Below are 14,957 nucleotides of genomic sequence, written 5' to 3' on the forward strand. Positions count from 1 at the left end.
TACATTGCAATAAAGTTAGAGCTTTTTCCCAATCTAAGTTCATGTATCCTCCCCCCTCATCTATCCATAGATCCCAGATTATGAACCCTTGGCTTAAAGAAAGTCCTTATACTTTCCTCAGGACTGTATTCCATGGCTATATTTGGGACATTTTAAATTGTGCAGTTCATATATTCTTATGAAATTCCTGTGGATTATCTCTTACAAAACAGATGTTAATTGACTGAAAAGCCTGTAGTTTAAATATTAAATTATCAGCAGCTAAAGAGGAAAGTGTAAACATAATTAATAATTCCAGTTAACCCAAATTCAGCTTTAATATTTGTATAAATATATACATGCACGTGTGCATATTTATATTATTATAGAAACAATGTTCTATTTTATATAAAAGCTAATGGAAGTGACAAATGTCTTCCAACTGTGAGGTTTTGAATTCAGTATTTCTAAGGATTAGCACTTGAGTTTATAATAATTATTCAAAACTTTTATGTAGCAAATTGGAAATCATGATCTAGCATATTATAATTTTCCTGTTTGTAGAGTTAAAAACAGGCAAAAATGCATCAACCTGTATGGATTTCATCATGCTTGTCATCATTGCAGTGGTAGCTTTTTATTTGGTTTCAGGGTGAGGGGGGTTATTTTATATTTTTCATTTCTGGAGGTCTAAGAATTTTCTCAGTTTGAAATTCTGATTTATAAAAAACCTGTACGTTTTTGATGCCAGGGAAAAGAAATAAAAAAGAAAGGTATATTATAACTTTTGGAATTTAGCCAGAAGAGATTTCAAATATAATTAATCCCAGTTTATGCACATTTCACTTTATTTAAGTACCTTTTATGTTAAATGACCTCCTAGATAAATGTTTATAGAATTTCCTTTTCTTCCCTTACCCCTTCCATAATACAATCCTTGCTACCTGACTTCTTCTCTCATTCCCAACTTCACTCCCCACTCATTAGTCCATCCTCTTGGTGGTATGGTATGCTTTATATACTTACTGAATCAGTAATATAAAGAACAGCATTATAATAAATTTATACTGTATGATTAAAGCAGTTTCAAACTGAAAATGTCAGATGGCTCATTCTTTCTAACTGCAAAGGAAAAAACCTTCAAATAATTTTGTTCAAGCTTAATTTAAGCGTATGCTTCAGATTAAATGCTTGTATTTCAGATTAATTGTGTTTTGGCACATTTTAAGTAGGAAAATCCAGTTGTCAAATGTAAACTAGCATCTCTTACCTTTTTAATTTACTTTTATTATTAGCAGTGTAGAATTAATTTAGTAACAGTGTATCTGATGCCATTCTGTTAAATAAATATCATTATCTCTTTTTTTAGTGATTACTATAATATTTTGAATGTGCTTAGATAATTTGAATTTTTGATTAATTCTTGTTTTTTGGGTAGTTCGGTTTAAACATTTATTTATTTATTCATTTGCTTGCTTAAAGCATGATTGAAATGTTCTTTCTGGTGGAAAATATTTGTTCTTCCTTGGAATAATTGCATTTTCATTTCTGTCTTAGGCAATGGATCATCTGCAATCATTCATTGCAGACTGTGACCGGAGAACCGAAATGGCCAAGAAAAGATTAGCAGAAACTCAGGAAGAGATTAGTGCCGAAGTGGCAGCTAAAGTAAGAATTTCAAAAGTTTTTAATTTGTAGCAAATAAGTTTAGTTTTTTGTCTTTGACTATGACTGTTATGTTCATATCCATTGAATACCATCAGGAGGTAGAGGGTGACTGTGATTAAAGAGTCCAGTTGACAAGTTTTAAGAGTTGTTAGGTAATGTTATTTTAACATTATTTAATAATATTAACATTATTTTAGAAAGAAAAGGTCTTTCTAGGTTGGGGAGAATGTTCTGAATGCATGAATAAATGAAAAGCACTGTGTTAAGGGCTAGGGATACAAATATTGAAGCATGATTGTGTTTGCTTTCAAGGAGATCACATCCTAATAGGAGGAAGCAACAAATATAGAATGTTTTAGCTATAACTTAGATGGAAAGGTTCATTGGTCCTTCTTAGGATACACCAGTAAAACAGTAGTGATCCATCTTCTTAAGGGCAATTTTTATTCATAAAACTTTATTTGTATCTGATATTGAACCATTTGATAGTGGCAGGTAAACTTTGGTGGTGAAAATTTTGTTTACCAAATCTTTAGGAGCGTCTCTGAATAAATCTCTTTGATGTATTATAGTATAGACCATGAGAACGTCATCCTGCTTTCATAATGTCTATACTAGATGATTTCTGAGATGAATCATGATCCTATGTTCTTCTTGAACATTCTCTTCTGTTTCCAATCTGTCTTTCACCCCCATTAATCTTCTCAGGTTGCAGGATTACATCTAACCAAGTTACTGTATTTTTTCCTGTAATCACTTATAGTGTGAACTATAAATTCCTTGCCTAGCATTTAAGGCTCTGCACAGTGTGGCTCAAGCTATGTTTCCAGTTTTATTTTACACTGCGTACTTCCACGTACTCTTTTCACATATTCTGTAGCTCCAGTTCTACTAGGCTACTGTTTGTCCTTTGATGTCACCGTGTTCTTTTCGCCTCCATATTTGTACGCACATGATTCTCAATGCCTCTGCTTTACCCCTACACAGCCGCCATTTCCTTTGAGGCCCAGCTAACTTTTGATGAAGCCTTATATGATTCCTTCAGCCAAAAGTGAGCTCTCCTTAAATTTTCTTATAGTGTATTGTCAAGACTTCTCCTTTGCCCTTATCACATTCTATCTGGTGTCATGCTCATTTGTACACATATTTTATCCACATCCTCCCTGTTAAATTATAACTGCCTTGAGTTTAGGGATTGTCTTTTTTTGTTTTGTTTTCTCAGTAACAAGCACAATGCCTTGTACCTTTTAGGTACTTCTTTGATGTTTGTTTAATGAAATCTGATGTCTTAGACAGGGACTTTACTACATTGCTCTATATATAAAGTAGAAGAATATGGAAATCCAAAAAGAAAGTTAACCATTTTTTCAGGCAATAAGAAAATTCTAACAGAATTGGAAAAATTGGGGGGAAAGTATGTCTTGATGTGATGAAGTTTCCTGAAGTAGAAGTTTAGAGAGTAAATAGTTGATATTTACATTGAACTCTAAAGTTTTCAAAGTACTTTACATGTATTATATCATTTTATTTTCACAACAGTCTTGTGAGATAGGTGTCGGTATCCCCATTTCAGATAGGAAAATTAAGGCAATTTTCTGATTTGCCTATAGTCACACAGCTAATAAAAGAACTTATATTCTCTTTGGGGAAAAAACATACTCATATAAGTAGATACAAAGTGTAAAAGGGAGAATTCAAATTTATTAGAGGTGGGTACTAGCAACTGGGAGAATCAGGAAAAGGTCCCAAGGTTGGAGGTTTTGAACTTAGCTTTGAAAGGAGCTAGGGATTCTACAAATCAGATGTGAGGAGGCAGTGAATATTGGGAAATAGAAGATGGCATGTTATATCTGAGGAATAGTTTGATTAGAGTGAAGAGAGTATAAAGAATAAAAAATGTTACAAACTTGAAAAGATAGGCTTGAGTCGATTGGGAATGACTTTGAATGCCAAATAGTTTAATTTTGTTGAGCTTTCTGAGAAGGGTATTGACATAGTCAGACCTGTGCTTTAAGAATATCATTCTAAGCTATGTGGAGAATTTATTGGATATGGAATAGAGACAGTAGTCCAGGCAAGAAGTGATAAAGGTTGTGTCTATGAGTGGAGAATAAGTTATGGAGGCTAAATATATTATGGAAGCAGAATTAATAAGACTTGGCAACTGATTAGCAAGGGAGAAGATGAGGTGTTTAGTGAAGAATCATAAATTACCTCAGCATTTGAATCTCAGTTACTAGAAGCATGGTGGTATGTACAACTGAAGAGTTATAACCCCCGTCTTGAGTCCTCAGGGTTGCAGCTAATGGGATAGATTTTTTTTTCCTCTAGAGTTGTCCCAAGACTGGATAATTCCAATAGGAACTCATGAGATTTCACTAAAATTAATGTCACTGAGACCAAAAAAAGAAAGAAGAAAAGAGGAAGAAATCAGAAAAACTGATTAATACATCAACAAAGTCTAAAAATATGTGCAACACTTGTAGATTTCTCCACATCCCCCATCTCTGCAGAAGAGTGCCAAGAGAATGAGATAGTTTTTAACTGGAATATTCCACAACTGGTGGTATAAATCTTAGTCCATGTGTTAATGTAATCCTAATTTAAAATTTCATGGGAATCTGAAACACAGTAATACATTTTTTGTTTCTTTTTGTATGTTTGTTTGTTTTTTAATTTATTTTTAGGCAGTTGGGGTTAAGTGACTTGCCCAAAGTCACGCAGCTAGTACGTGTCAGATGTTTGGTCTGAGGCCAGATTGGAACTCAGGTCCTTCTGACTTCAGGGCCAGTGCTCTATGCACTGCGCCACCTAGCTGCCCCTTATGTTTTTCTTTTTGAGAAAAGTTATTCATTTGAAAAGTCCTGCTGGTGGGGGAAAATATTTCCACACTGAGAATTGGAGAATAGGGGTTTATAATCCTTATCTCGGTGGTTGCTGTATAACTGCTTCTCAATTAGCAAGTAGGCAGCCTTCTCTACCACCTTCCCTTGAGACACATAAGAACAATTAAGCAAAACAAATCAACATATTTACCATTTCTGAAAATAACTGTATACAGGCATGCCTTGGACATATTGCGGGCTTGGTTCTAGACCACCACAGTAAAATGAATATCACAATAAGGTGAATCACATGAATTTTTTGTTTTCCCAGTACATATCTAAGTTCTGTTTATACTATACTGTAGTCTGTTAAGTGTACAGTAGTGTTACGTCAAAAAAAAATGTACATACTTTGATTAAAAAATACTTTATTCTAAAACATGCCAACCATCATCTGAGCCTTCAGAGAGTCATAATCTTTTTGCTGGTGGAGGGTCTTGCCTCAGTATTGATGGGTGCTGACTGATCAGGGTGGTGGTTGCTGAAGGTTGGGAAGTGGCAATGGCAATTTCTTACAATAAGGTAGCAATGAAGTTTGCCACATTGATTCTTCTTTTCACATGAACACTTAGCAATTATTGTAGAGTTATTAATTGGCCTAATGTGAATATTATTGTGTCTTGGGGAAAAGGGAAGCCTGAGGAGAGGAAGAAGGATTGGGAAATGACCAGGTTGGTGGAGCAGTCAGAACACACAACATTTATTGATTAAGTTCACAATAATAATAATAATACATTTGAAATATAGTGAGAATTACCAAAATGTGACACAGAGATGATGTGAATATGTTGTTGAAAAAATGGTGCCAATAAACTTGATAGACCAGGGTTTCCACAGACCTTCAATTTATAAAAAATGTGATTTCTGCAAAGCACAGTAAAACAAGGTATGCCTGTATAAGTTTAGACAGCTTAAATAATGTTACAGATTTTTCAAGAGTAGGCTTGAAATTTGTAACTTTTACTGTTTCTTGTGAATAGTTTTATTCATTGTCTTCTCTTCTCTGTTTCTTGCTAGGCAGAACGTGTCCATGAATTGAATGAGGAAATTGGTAAATTACTAGCCAAAGTGGAACAACTAGGAGCTGAAGGTAATGTGGAGGAGTCCCAGAAAGTAATGGATGAAGTGGAGAAAGCCCGAGCAAAGAAAAGAGAGGCAGAGGTAACTTAAAACATTATTTGAAGATGGTGGGTTAGTTTTTCAATCTATGTATTTTTATATTAGTATTTATATTTCCTGTTGAATGCTAATATGTGTCTGTAAATACTGACTCAGACATTCTTCCTTTAACTCTTAAAACGGGTGTTTGACAGTTTTTCTTTCAAGCTAACATAACTTGGTAGGGAATGATCCATTTTTTTTAGACAATTACATTTTTAAAAAATAATTTTGTATTGATACATTTGTTTTGATACAACAAACATTCCTATCAACCACCGAAATAGCAACCCTGTCTCCCCTACAAAGTACATTTACCCTGTGCAGTGTCACTTTATACTTTTTTGGTTTACTGTTTGTTAACAGAAAGGAAGAGTGTATGTTCAAATTTTGATAGTATGGTGTCAACATTGTTGTGTTGAGTTTTATTACCTTGTAATGTGTATGATCTACGTTGTTGGAGTCATTGTATTTATTGTTCTTTTGCATCTGCTTTCATTTCTTATGGCCTCAGTAACATACTATTACATTGATATGTAACACAATTTGTTTATCCGGAATTAGAAGAAAATGTGTGGAATAAGGAAAAAATCTTTGCATAAAAATCCTTGATAAAAGGCTAACATCCAAAATCTAATGGGAATTGACGTAGCTCTATAAGAGTAAGAACTTTTGTCCAATAGGTAAATAGACAATTAAATTAAAATTAATTAAACAAAAAATTAAAATTAAATTAAATTAGGCAATAAAATTAAGCAATATGAACTCCACTTTTGTCACTCAACAAGCATTTATTGAGCACCTACTTTGTGCCAAACACACTGCAATGTACTGGGGATGTAAAGTCCCAGACTAAAAGGAGTTAAAATTTTACCAGTCAAATGATAAGAAAACTTAAGCGATGCAACTTACTGAGAAATCATGGTCTGTGGTATGTCTTGGTCACTGAAAATTTTGACCCAGTGCCCTATAATATTTATAGCATAGTATAAAACGTACTATAATGATTGATCATAATGACCTTGAAATTTTTAAAAATTGCATTTTATTTTCAAATCCACATTTTCTTTCTCTTCCCTCCATTTTCTACCCCCATATTGACAAAGCAGGAAAAATAAAACCACTGTTATGTGTATAGTGAAGCAAAACAAATGCCCACATTGGCCATGTGTCATTGTTCCCCCCAACACACACACACACACACTCACACACTCTCACTCTACCAGATGAGTATGACATGAATAGCATATTTCATCTTTGAGTCCTCTGGAATTGTTTGGTCATTGTGTTATGCCTAAGTTGTTTGTCTTTGTAATGTTTTTGTTATTGTATAAATAACATGTTCTCCTGGTTCCACTCACCTCATTTTGCATCAATTCATACAAGTCTTCCATGTTTCTCTGAAACCAACAGGTCTTATGGCATGATAGTATTCTGTCATATAAATATACCATACCTTGTTCAACTGTTTCCACGTCGATGGTCTCCCCCTCAGTTTCCAATTCTTTCCCACCATAAAAAGAGTTGCTATAAATATTTTTTCACAAATGGGTCCTTTTTTTCTCTCTTTGATCTCCTTGAGTGATAGACCTATTTAACTCTGCTTTTTGGGCATATTTCCAAATTGCTTATCAGAATGGCTGGACTCCTCCTTCACAGCTCTACCAACAGTACATTAATATACCTGTTTTCCCACAGCTCCTCTAGCATTTGCGATTTTTCATTTTTTCCAACTTTGTTGTTATGTGAGGTGAAACTTCAGAATTATTTTAATTCACATTCTCTGTTCGTGATTTAGAGCATTTTTTCATATCACCATTGATAACTTAGATTTCTTCCACTGAAAACTACCTATTCATATAGCCTTTGATCATTTTATCAATTGGAGGAAGTCTCTTATTCTTATAAATTTTGATCGGTCCCCTTATACATCTTAAAAATTAAACCTTTATCAGAGAAACTTGCTGCAAAGATTTCCCCCCACCCTCATTTACCTGCTTCTCTTCTAATTTTAGCTTCATTGGTTTTGTTTATGCAAAAACTTTTTAGTTTTGGGTAATCAGAATCAACCATTTTATCTCTCTGAAGCATTTTTTAAAAAAGATTAGTTCATTTTGCTCTGGGTCGGTGAAGTATATAATACATATTAAGAAGACTTTTATTGGAAAGATAAACATTGTGAAGAAATATTCAGAATGCTTTATTTTATAGCCATTCTTCAGAGTATATATAATGTGAGAATTTCTTTTTTAAAAACCACACCATTCCTCAAAAAATTTAAAATTGTAAAGCAATTTGTAATCAATTTATTCCCTTAGGAGATAGATGAGAATTAAATCAGAATCCTCTTGTTCAGTTATACAGTCATGTCCAACTCTTTGTGACCTCATGGACCGTATGTCAATACTGTTCATGGGGTTTTCTTGGCAAAGATGCTGGAGTAATTTGCTATTTCCATCTCCAGTGGATTAATGCAAACAGTGACTTGCCTCAGGTGACACAGCTAGTAAGTATCTACGGCCAAACTTGAACTCAAGTCTTTCTGATACTTGATAATTGAGAAATGAATCTTTATAAGACCAAATAAACCTATCGTCAACAAGCCATGATCATTATCAACTACAGTTTCCTAACTCTTCCATATGCAATTGTGAATATGATTAGTTACCTAGTGTAATTTTTACACATGTCAGTGTTCAGACAAGTATATTTAAAGAAAAATGTCCTCCCATTGAGTATTTTTACACCACTGTACATCTACCCATTTGGTACAAACCTCTTTCTATACTAATATACTTAGTGTTTATATTTTGTATAGGATAGACCATTAGTTCTCAAATTTTTTGGTCTTAGGAGCCCTTTACACTTAAAATTTATTGAGGACTTCTTCCCCCCTCCTCTCAAGAGCTTCCTCCCCCTTTAAAAACTTTATTTTTAATTCTTTTCTTATTGAGTTCCAAATTCTCTACCACTTTCTATCCTCTTCCCTACCCACTGATAAAGCAAGCCATATGATATCAATTATACATGTGAAATCATGTAAAATATGTTTCCTTATTAGCCACACTGCAAAAAAAGCAAGAAAAAGAAAGTGAGAAAATTATACTTTTGCATTTAGAGTTCATCAGTTCTCTCTCTAGAGGTAGATAGCATTTTTCATCATGAGTCTTTCAGAATTGTCTTGGGTCACTGTATTAATCAAGGTCTTTTGTCATTACAATGTTGTTACTGCTATATACAGTGATCTGGTTTTGCTCACTTCACTTTGTGTAAGTTCTTATAGGTCTTCCCAGTTTTTCTAAAACCCTCCCCCACATCCAAAGAACTTTTTTTAATGTAAATTATATCTATTGACAATTACCGTATTAGAAATTAGAACATCTTAGTTTTGTTATGATAATAGTTTTGACATTGTGAGCCCTGTGAAAGGATTTTGGGGAGCTCTAAGAGACGTAAGACCACATTTTGAGAACCTCAGGCATAGACTATCTGTGAATAGAATAGATTCATTAAATTTTTGGAGCTTTAAAGGGATCTTAAAGGTCATCCAATCCAGGGTTGCTTTACCTTTTTTGTGTCATAGAGCCCTTTAGCAGTCTGGTGAAACCCATGGACCCCTTGTCAGAATAATGTTTTTAAATGCATAAAGTAAAATACATATGATTAGAAAGGAAATCAACTTTATTAAAATAACATTATGAAAATATGTTAAAAAGCTAATTCACATGCAGCATGAAGTGAGTAGAACCAGGAAAACATTGTACATAGTTAGGACAATATTGTATGATGAATAATTATGAATGACTTAGCTATTCTCAGCAGTACAATGATCTAGTATAATCCCAAAGGACTTAAAGAAAGAACCAATGGTGTGTGAATACAGACTGAAACTTTTTTCTTTGTTTTTTTTCTCTCTTTCTTTTTTTAGTTTGTTTTCTTCCATAAAATGACTAATATGGAAGTATATCTTGCATGATCACACATGTATAATCTTTATCAGATTGCTTACCGGTCTCAGGAGGGGGAGGGGAGGGAAAAAATTTGGAACTCTCTCTCTCTCTCTCTTTTTTTTTTTTTTTTTTTTTGCATTTGGGGTTAAGTGACTTGCCCAGGGTCGCACAGCTATTAAATGTCAAGTGTTTGGTCTGAGGTCGAATTTGAACTCAGGTCCTCCTGACTTCAGAGCCAGTGCTCTATCCACTGCGCCACCTAGCTGCCCTGGAACTCAAAACTTTTTAAAAAATGTTTAAAAATTGATTTTTACATGTAACTGAGGGAAAAAATAAAATATTATTTAAAAAAAACCTAATTCACAGGTTCCATTTTAAGAACCCCAGTTGAATTAAAGTCATAGAATCTTAGATTAGGAATAGACTTCAGAAGTCATATACTCCAACCCCCCTCCTGAAAGCTATACATATTCTCTAAGGAATCACTAGCAACTGGTTTTCTTACCAGAACTTACAAGAACTTAAAGTTCTTGATTGAACTCACTGACTCCCAAAGCTGGAAGAGATATTAAAGATCTTTGCTGTTCTCATTTTTTACATAAATGCAAGCCCCACAGGCAGTGCTTTAATTTTCACCCACCCACAAAACTACCACAACAACTTAACATTACCCAGCTTTTCATTAAGCAAGTCCTTTAAACTTTATTATCTTCATTTGTCTTGAATGTAAATATAAAGTGCTGTTATTCCCTTGTTTTTTTAACAATGCCATTTCATGGAAGTGGGAAAAGATATATGAGATATTTTAGATTTCCTCAAAATTAAGAAGGTACATATTGCAAAGAGGCAAAATGTTTTTAAGACATAAATGATCATTTTTATTATGTTATTTGTGAAAATATTTTTGCTTGACAATAATGGGTGTCAGCATGGTTATTATTTTTTTAAATTTATTTATTTTTAGTTTTCAACATTCACTTCCACAAGATTTTGAGTTCTAAATTTTCTCCCCATCTCGTCCCTTCCCCCACCCCAAGATGGCATGCATTCTGAATACCCCTTCCCCTAATCTGCCCTGCCTTCTGTCTCCCACCCCCCTTCTCTTATACCCTTCCCCTTCTGTTTTCCTGTAGGGCAGGATAGATTTCTATACCCCATTTCCTGTATTTCTTATTTCTCAGTTGCACGTGAAAAACAATTTTTTTAACGTGTTTTTAAAACTTTGGGTTCCAAATTTTCTCTCTTCCACCTTCCCTACCCACCCTCATTGAAAAGTCAAGCAGCTCGATACAGGTTATACGTGTGTAGTGATGCAAAACACTTCCATAATAGTCATGTTGTGAAAAACTAAGTATATTTCCCTTCATCCTATCCCGCCCCCATTTATTTTTTTTATTTATTCCCCCCCACACATTTATTCTATTCTCTCTTTTGACCCTGTCCCTTCTCAGAGGTGTTTGCTTCTGATTACCCCGTCCCCCAATCTGCTCTCCCCTCTTATCATCCCCCTGCTCTCGTCTCCTCCCCCTATTTTCTGTAGGGGTAAAATAGATTTCCATACTCAATTGAGTATGTATGTTATTTCTTCCTTAAGCCAGATCCTATGAGAATAAGAATCACTCATTCCCTCTCACCTTCCCCTGTTTCCCCTCCACTGTAGAAAAAGCCTTTTCTTGTCTGTTTTATGTAAGATAGTTTACCCCATTCTGCCTCTCCTTTCTCCTTCTCCCAGTATAATCCTCTCTCACCTCTTAATTTTAGATATCACCCCTTTATCTTCAACTCACCATGTCCCTTCTATCTATCTATCTATATCTGTATCTATCTATCTTTCTATAGATAGATATAATTTTTTCCCTCCAAGTACCCTAATACTGACAAAGGTCTCATGAGTTACAAATATCATCTTTCCATGCAGGAATGTAAACAGTTCAGCCTTAAACATGGTTAATTTCTAAGACATCTGGAAAAGTGTTACATTTAATTTTTTCATTTCTTTTTTTGTATTGATATTTACATGACTGCTCGTTTTATTTCATCATTCAGGAAGTCTATCGGAATTCCATGCCAGCCTCCAGCTTCCAACAACAGAAACTTCGGGTCTGTGAAGTATGCTCTGCTTATTTGGGTCTTCATGACAATGACAGGCGACTAGCTGATCATTTTGGGGGGAAACTACACCTGGGATTTATTGAAATAAGAGAGAAACTTGAAGAGCTGAAGGTACTTTGGTTATAACAATCTTTACATACGGTTTTTCTTTTTTCTTCTAAAGTCTCTGAATCAATAGAATGTCGGTCAGTAAACATACATTAAGTGGCTACCGTGTGCCAGGAACTGTGTTAAACACTGGGGATACAAAGAAAGGCAAAAGACAGCCCCTGCTTTCAAGGTTTTCACAGTTTAATATGGAAGACAAAATGAAAAGAAAAAAAACTTTGTGTAAACAAGCCATGTACAGGATAAATTGGAGATAATCAACAGAGGAAAGGCACTTGAATTAAAGGGAATCACTAGAGACTTCCTATATAAGGTAGGATTTTAACTAGGACTTGAAGAAAGCCAGGGAAACAAGGAATTTTAGAAAGAAGTTTTCATTTTGATAAGGTTAATGATTCTCATAGCACTGTCCTTGCACCACAGTTCTACTTGGTTTTATAGTTAATTGCTTCAGCGTGTTTTCCTCACAGTTAGATTGTAAACTCCTTGAGAGTGGGATTTGTGTTATATCTATCTTTGTCAGCCCAGTGCCTAACACTGGCCTTATATATAGTGGGCACTTGAATTATAGAAGGCACTTTTCCATTGAATGGGAGCTTAGTGTGGGTGGCCTCTTAATGACTGTTCTAATTCTGTGTGATTCTGTGAAAAAGATTTCTCATCTTCAGTAGATGATATATAGAGAGGTAGTTAGATGGTGTAGTGAATAGTGTTGGAGTTAGGAAAACCTGAGTTCAAATCCCACCTCAGATACTAACTAGCTATATAACCCTAGGCAAATCACTTAACCTCTGTCAACCTCATTTCTTCCATCTTTAAAATAGGGATAATAATAGCACCACCTCCCAGGGTTGTTATAAGGATAAAATGCAGTAAGTATTTTGCAAACTTCAAAGTAATGTATAAATTTTAGCTATTGTTGTTATGTCATATTTATTTAAAAGAATATATTTTTTTAAATTAAATTTTGTTTCATTCATCAAGCATTTATTTTTTTTTCTCCTTTCTATCTCCTTCTCCTACCCCGTACAAAGTACAAGGAGAAAAACAAAACTTTTGTTAACAAATCTCCAGTCAAGCATTACAAATTCTCACATTGGCCATGTCCAAAAAATGTAAAACAATATTTTTACAACCAAATTCTAATGTGAAGTATTTGGATGGTGTTGGAATTCATTTTTACAGGATTTGTTTCGCGTTGGAAATAAAAGATAAAATACACAATTCAGTGGAGCAGGTTAAGAATAAACTCTTGTATATGATGTCAAACTTTTTCAGTGTATTGGTTAGTTTTGCTGAGTCATATCTTCTTTGATTCTTATAAGGGATAAGCTCTCTGGGAGGGGGTAGAGGAAGGGATAGAATAAGAAATGTTGGTGAAGTAAAAACAAAAAAGAAAGCAATCAAATTTATTTTGGAAAAAATGCATTGCACTAAAATTGATTTATAATCATCATTGTTTAAACAAGTATTTATTTTTCTAGAGAGTTGTAGCTGAGAAGCAAGAAAAAAGAAATCAGGAACGCCTGAAGCGCAGAGAAGAAAGAGAGAGAGAAGAAAGGGAGAAGTTGAGAAGGTATACAACCTGCTAAATATTTTAATTTGATTGTTACTAACTTCAGGTTTTTGTTTCTGTAAAGTATGTGGGTCGGGTGTGATAGTGAACTCCTAATGCCAACTATTTGGGAGTCTGGGACTGGTGTATTTTTTGAGCTTGGAAGTTCTGACCTACTGTGGGTTGAGCTGATTTGTTGTTTAAGTTAAGCTCAGCATTAATATGATGGGCATTAATGTGGGAGTTAGAGGCCACCAGGTTGCCTCAGGAGGAGGGAACCAGCCCAGGTCAGAAATGAAGTGGGTCAAAGTTCCCATTCATAGCCTGTCAGGATTGAGACTGGGCCTGTGACTAGTCTCTGCATTTCCATTCTTGGTAAGATAGAGTAACACTCAGTCTTTTAAAAAAAATCAAAAAAGTTATGAAGGTATCAAGAATATTATTTCTGTAAATCCACTAGAGGGTATTTTACTTCTTTAAATCTGCCATGTGTTATGCTCAATCATTTTTTTAATGCAAGTATATAATTAGTTAGTCATTTAGCTCCTTAAAAATTTAATATCTTTTGAGATGAAGAAATGAACAAAGTGAGCTTCTAGCTTTTTTTTTTTTTTGACAGTGACTGGTTCTAGCCCTATAATTTTTATAAGGACCAATACATTTGGACTGATTTGATGATAGAATTTTTTTTATTTGTATGGGAGTCTTTTTTGGACTCAAATTTGGGGCTCTTAAATTTTCTCTGGCTTTTATTAAAAATAACTTTGTAAGCATGCTGTTAAAATAGATTTTAACTCAAATTCACTGTAATTCAAAGGAAGATGAGGGAAATAGATTGAATTCCCCTTTTGTATTCCTATCTATCAGTGGAATTTGAAGGAAGAATACCTGAGCAAGTCAATCTTAAGGTAGTTAGATCTTTAGGGGATCTCATGGACTTCCGGAAGAACATTTCTATCCCTGGATGATAGAGCTTTTAATAGAAATTCCAGTATGTGTCAGGTCAGAACCCTGGGGTTTCTTTTAGTCTGAGAAATTAATTGTTAAAATCATTGTAATGTCATATTTTACCGTTTATTCTTATTTATGGTCTTTAGTCTAAAAACAGCTTTTTTCTTTTTCTCCCAGGTCCCGATCACATAGCAAGAATCCTAAAAGGTAGGTGTAGCATATAGCTAGTTAAGGTTAATTGTGAATTCACATTTTTTTTTAAGGTAATTTTTATAGACCATGCTTAAACCCAGGATTAGGATGAATAGTCAACACATTCTTCAATCACAACTGTAACTTCTAAGACCTTGGTCTGCCATCCTCACTCAGGAGTCTCACCCCCTTTAAGTTCACTCAGTCGTTGATAATCTATTACCTTCTTTCCTATTCTTAACTATTTACTGATCTTCAAGACACTCTCCCATCTTATTCAGTGATGTTGACATTTGGGTTTTGGTCCTTTCTACTCCTTTTCTTTTTAACTATCCTAAGAGATTAAGTATACACATTACTGATACTTCTAACACCTTTTCCTCTTGAGTTTCTTACCCC

At 34.3% G+C, this 14,957-nt stretch overlaps 1 protein-coding gene across 2 annotated transcripts in view; it reads left to right on the plus strand.

Moving 5' to 3' along the window:
• LOC114028162 (putative RNA-binding protein Luc7-like 2) overlaps positions 1–14,957 on the plus strand; it is a 63,503-nt gene that overhangs the window by 30,981 nt on the left and 17,565 nt on the right. For both annotated transcript variants that reach the window (XM_027842384.1, XM_027842385.1), the window contains exons 4-8: positions 1,537–1,647; positions 5,550–5,693; positions 11,687–11,863; positions 13,345–13,436; positions 14,544–14,573. In XM_027842384.1, the coding sequence (XP_027698185.1) occupies positions 1,537–1,647; positions 5,550–5,693; positions 11,687–11,863; positions 13,345–13,436; positions 14,544–14,573 (554 nt within the window). The remainder of the gene's footprint in view (positions 1–1,536; positions 1,648–5,549; positions 5,694–11,686; positions 11,864–13,344; positions 13,437–14,543; positions 14,574–14,957) is intronic.

The sequence above is a fragment of the Vombatus ursinus genome, unplaced genomic scaffold (assembly GCF_900497805.2).
Source record: "Vombatus ursinus unplaced genomic scaffold, bare-nosed wombat genome assembly UNPS02014870.1, whole genome shotgun sequence".
Classification (NCBI taxonomy): domain Eukaryota; kingdom Metazoa; phylum Chordata; class Mammalia; order Diprotodontia; family Vombatidae; genus Vombatus; species Vombatus ursinus.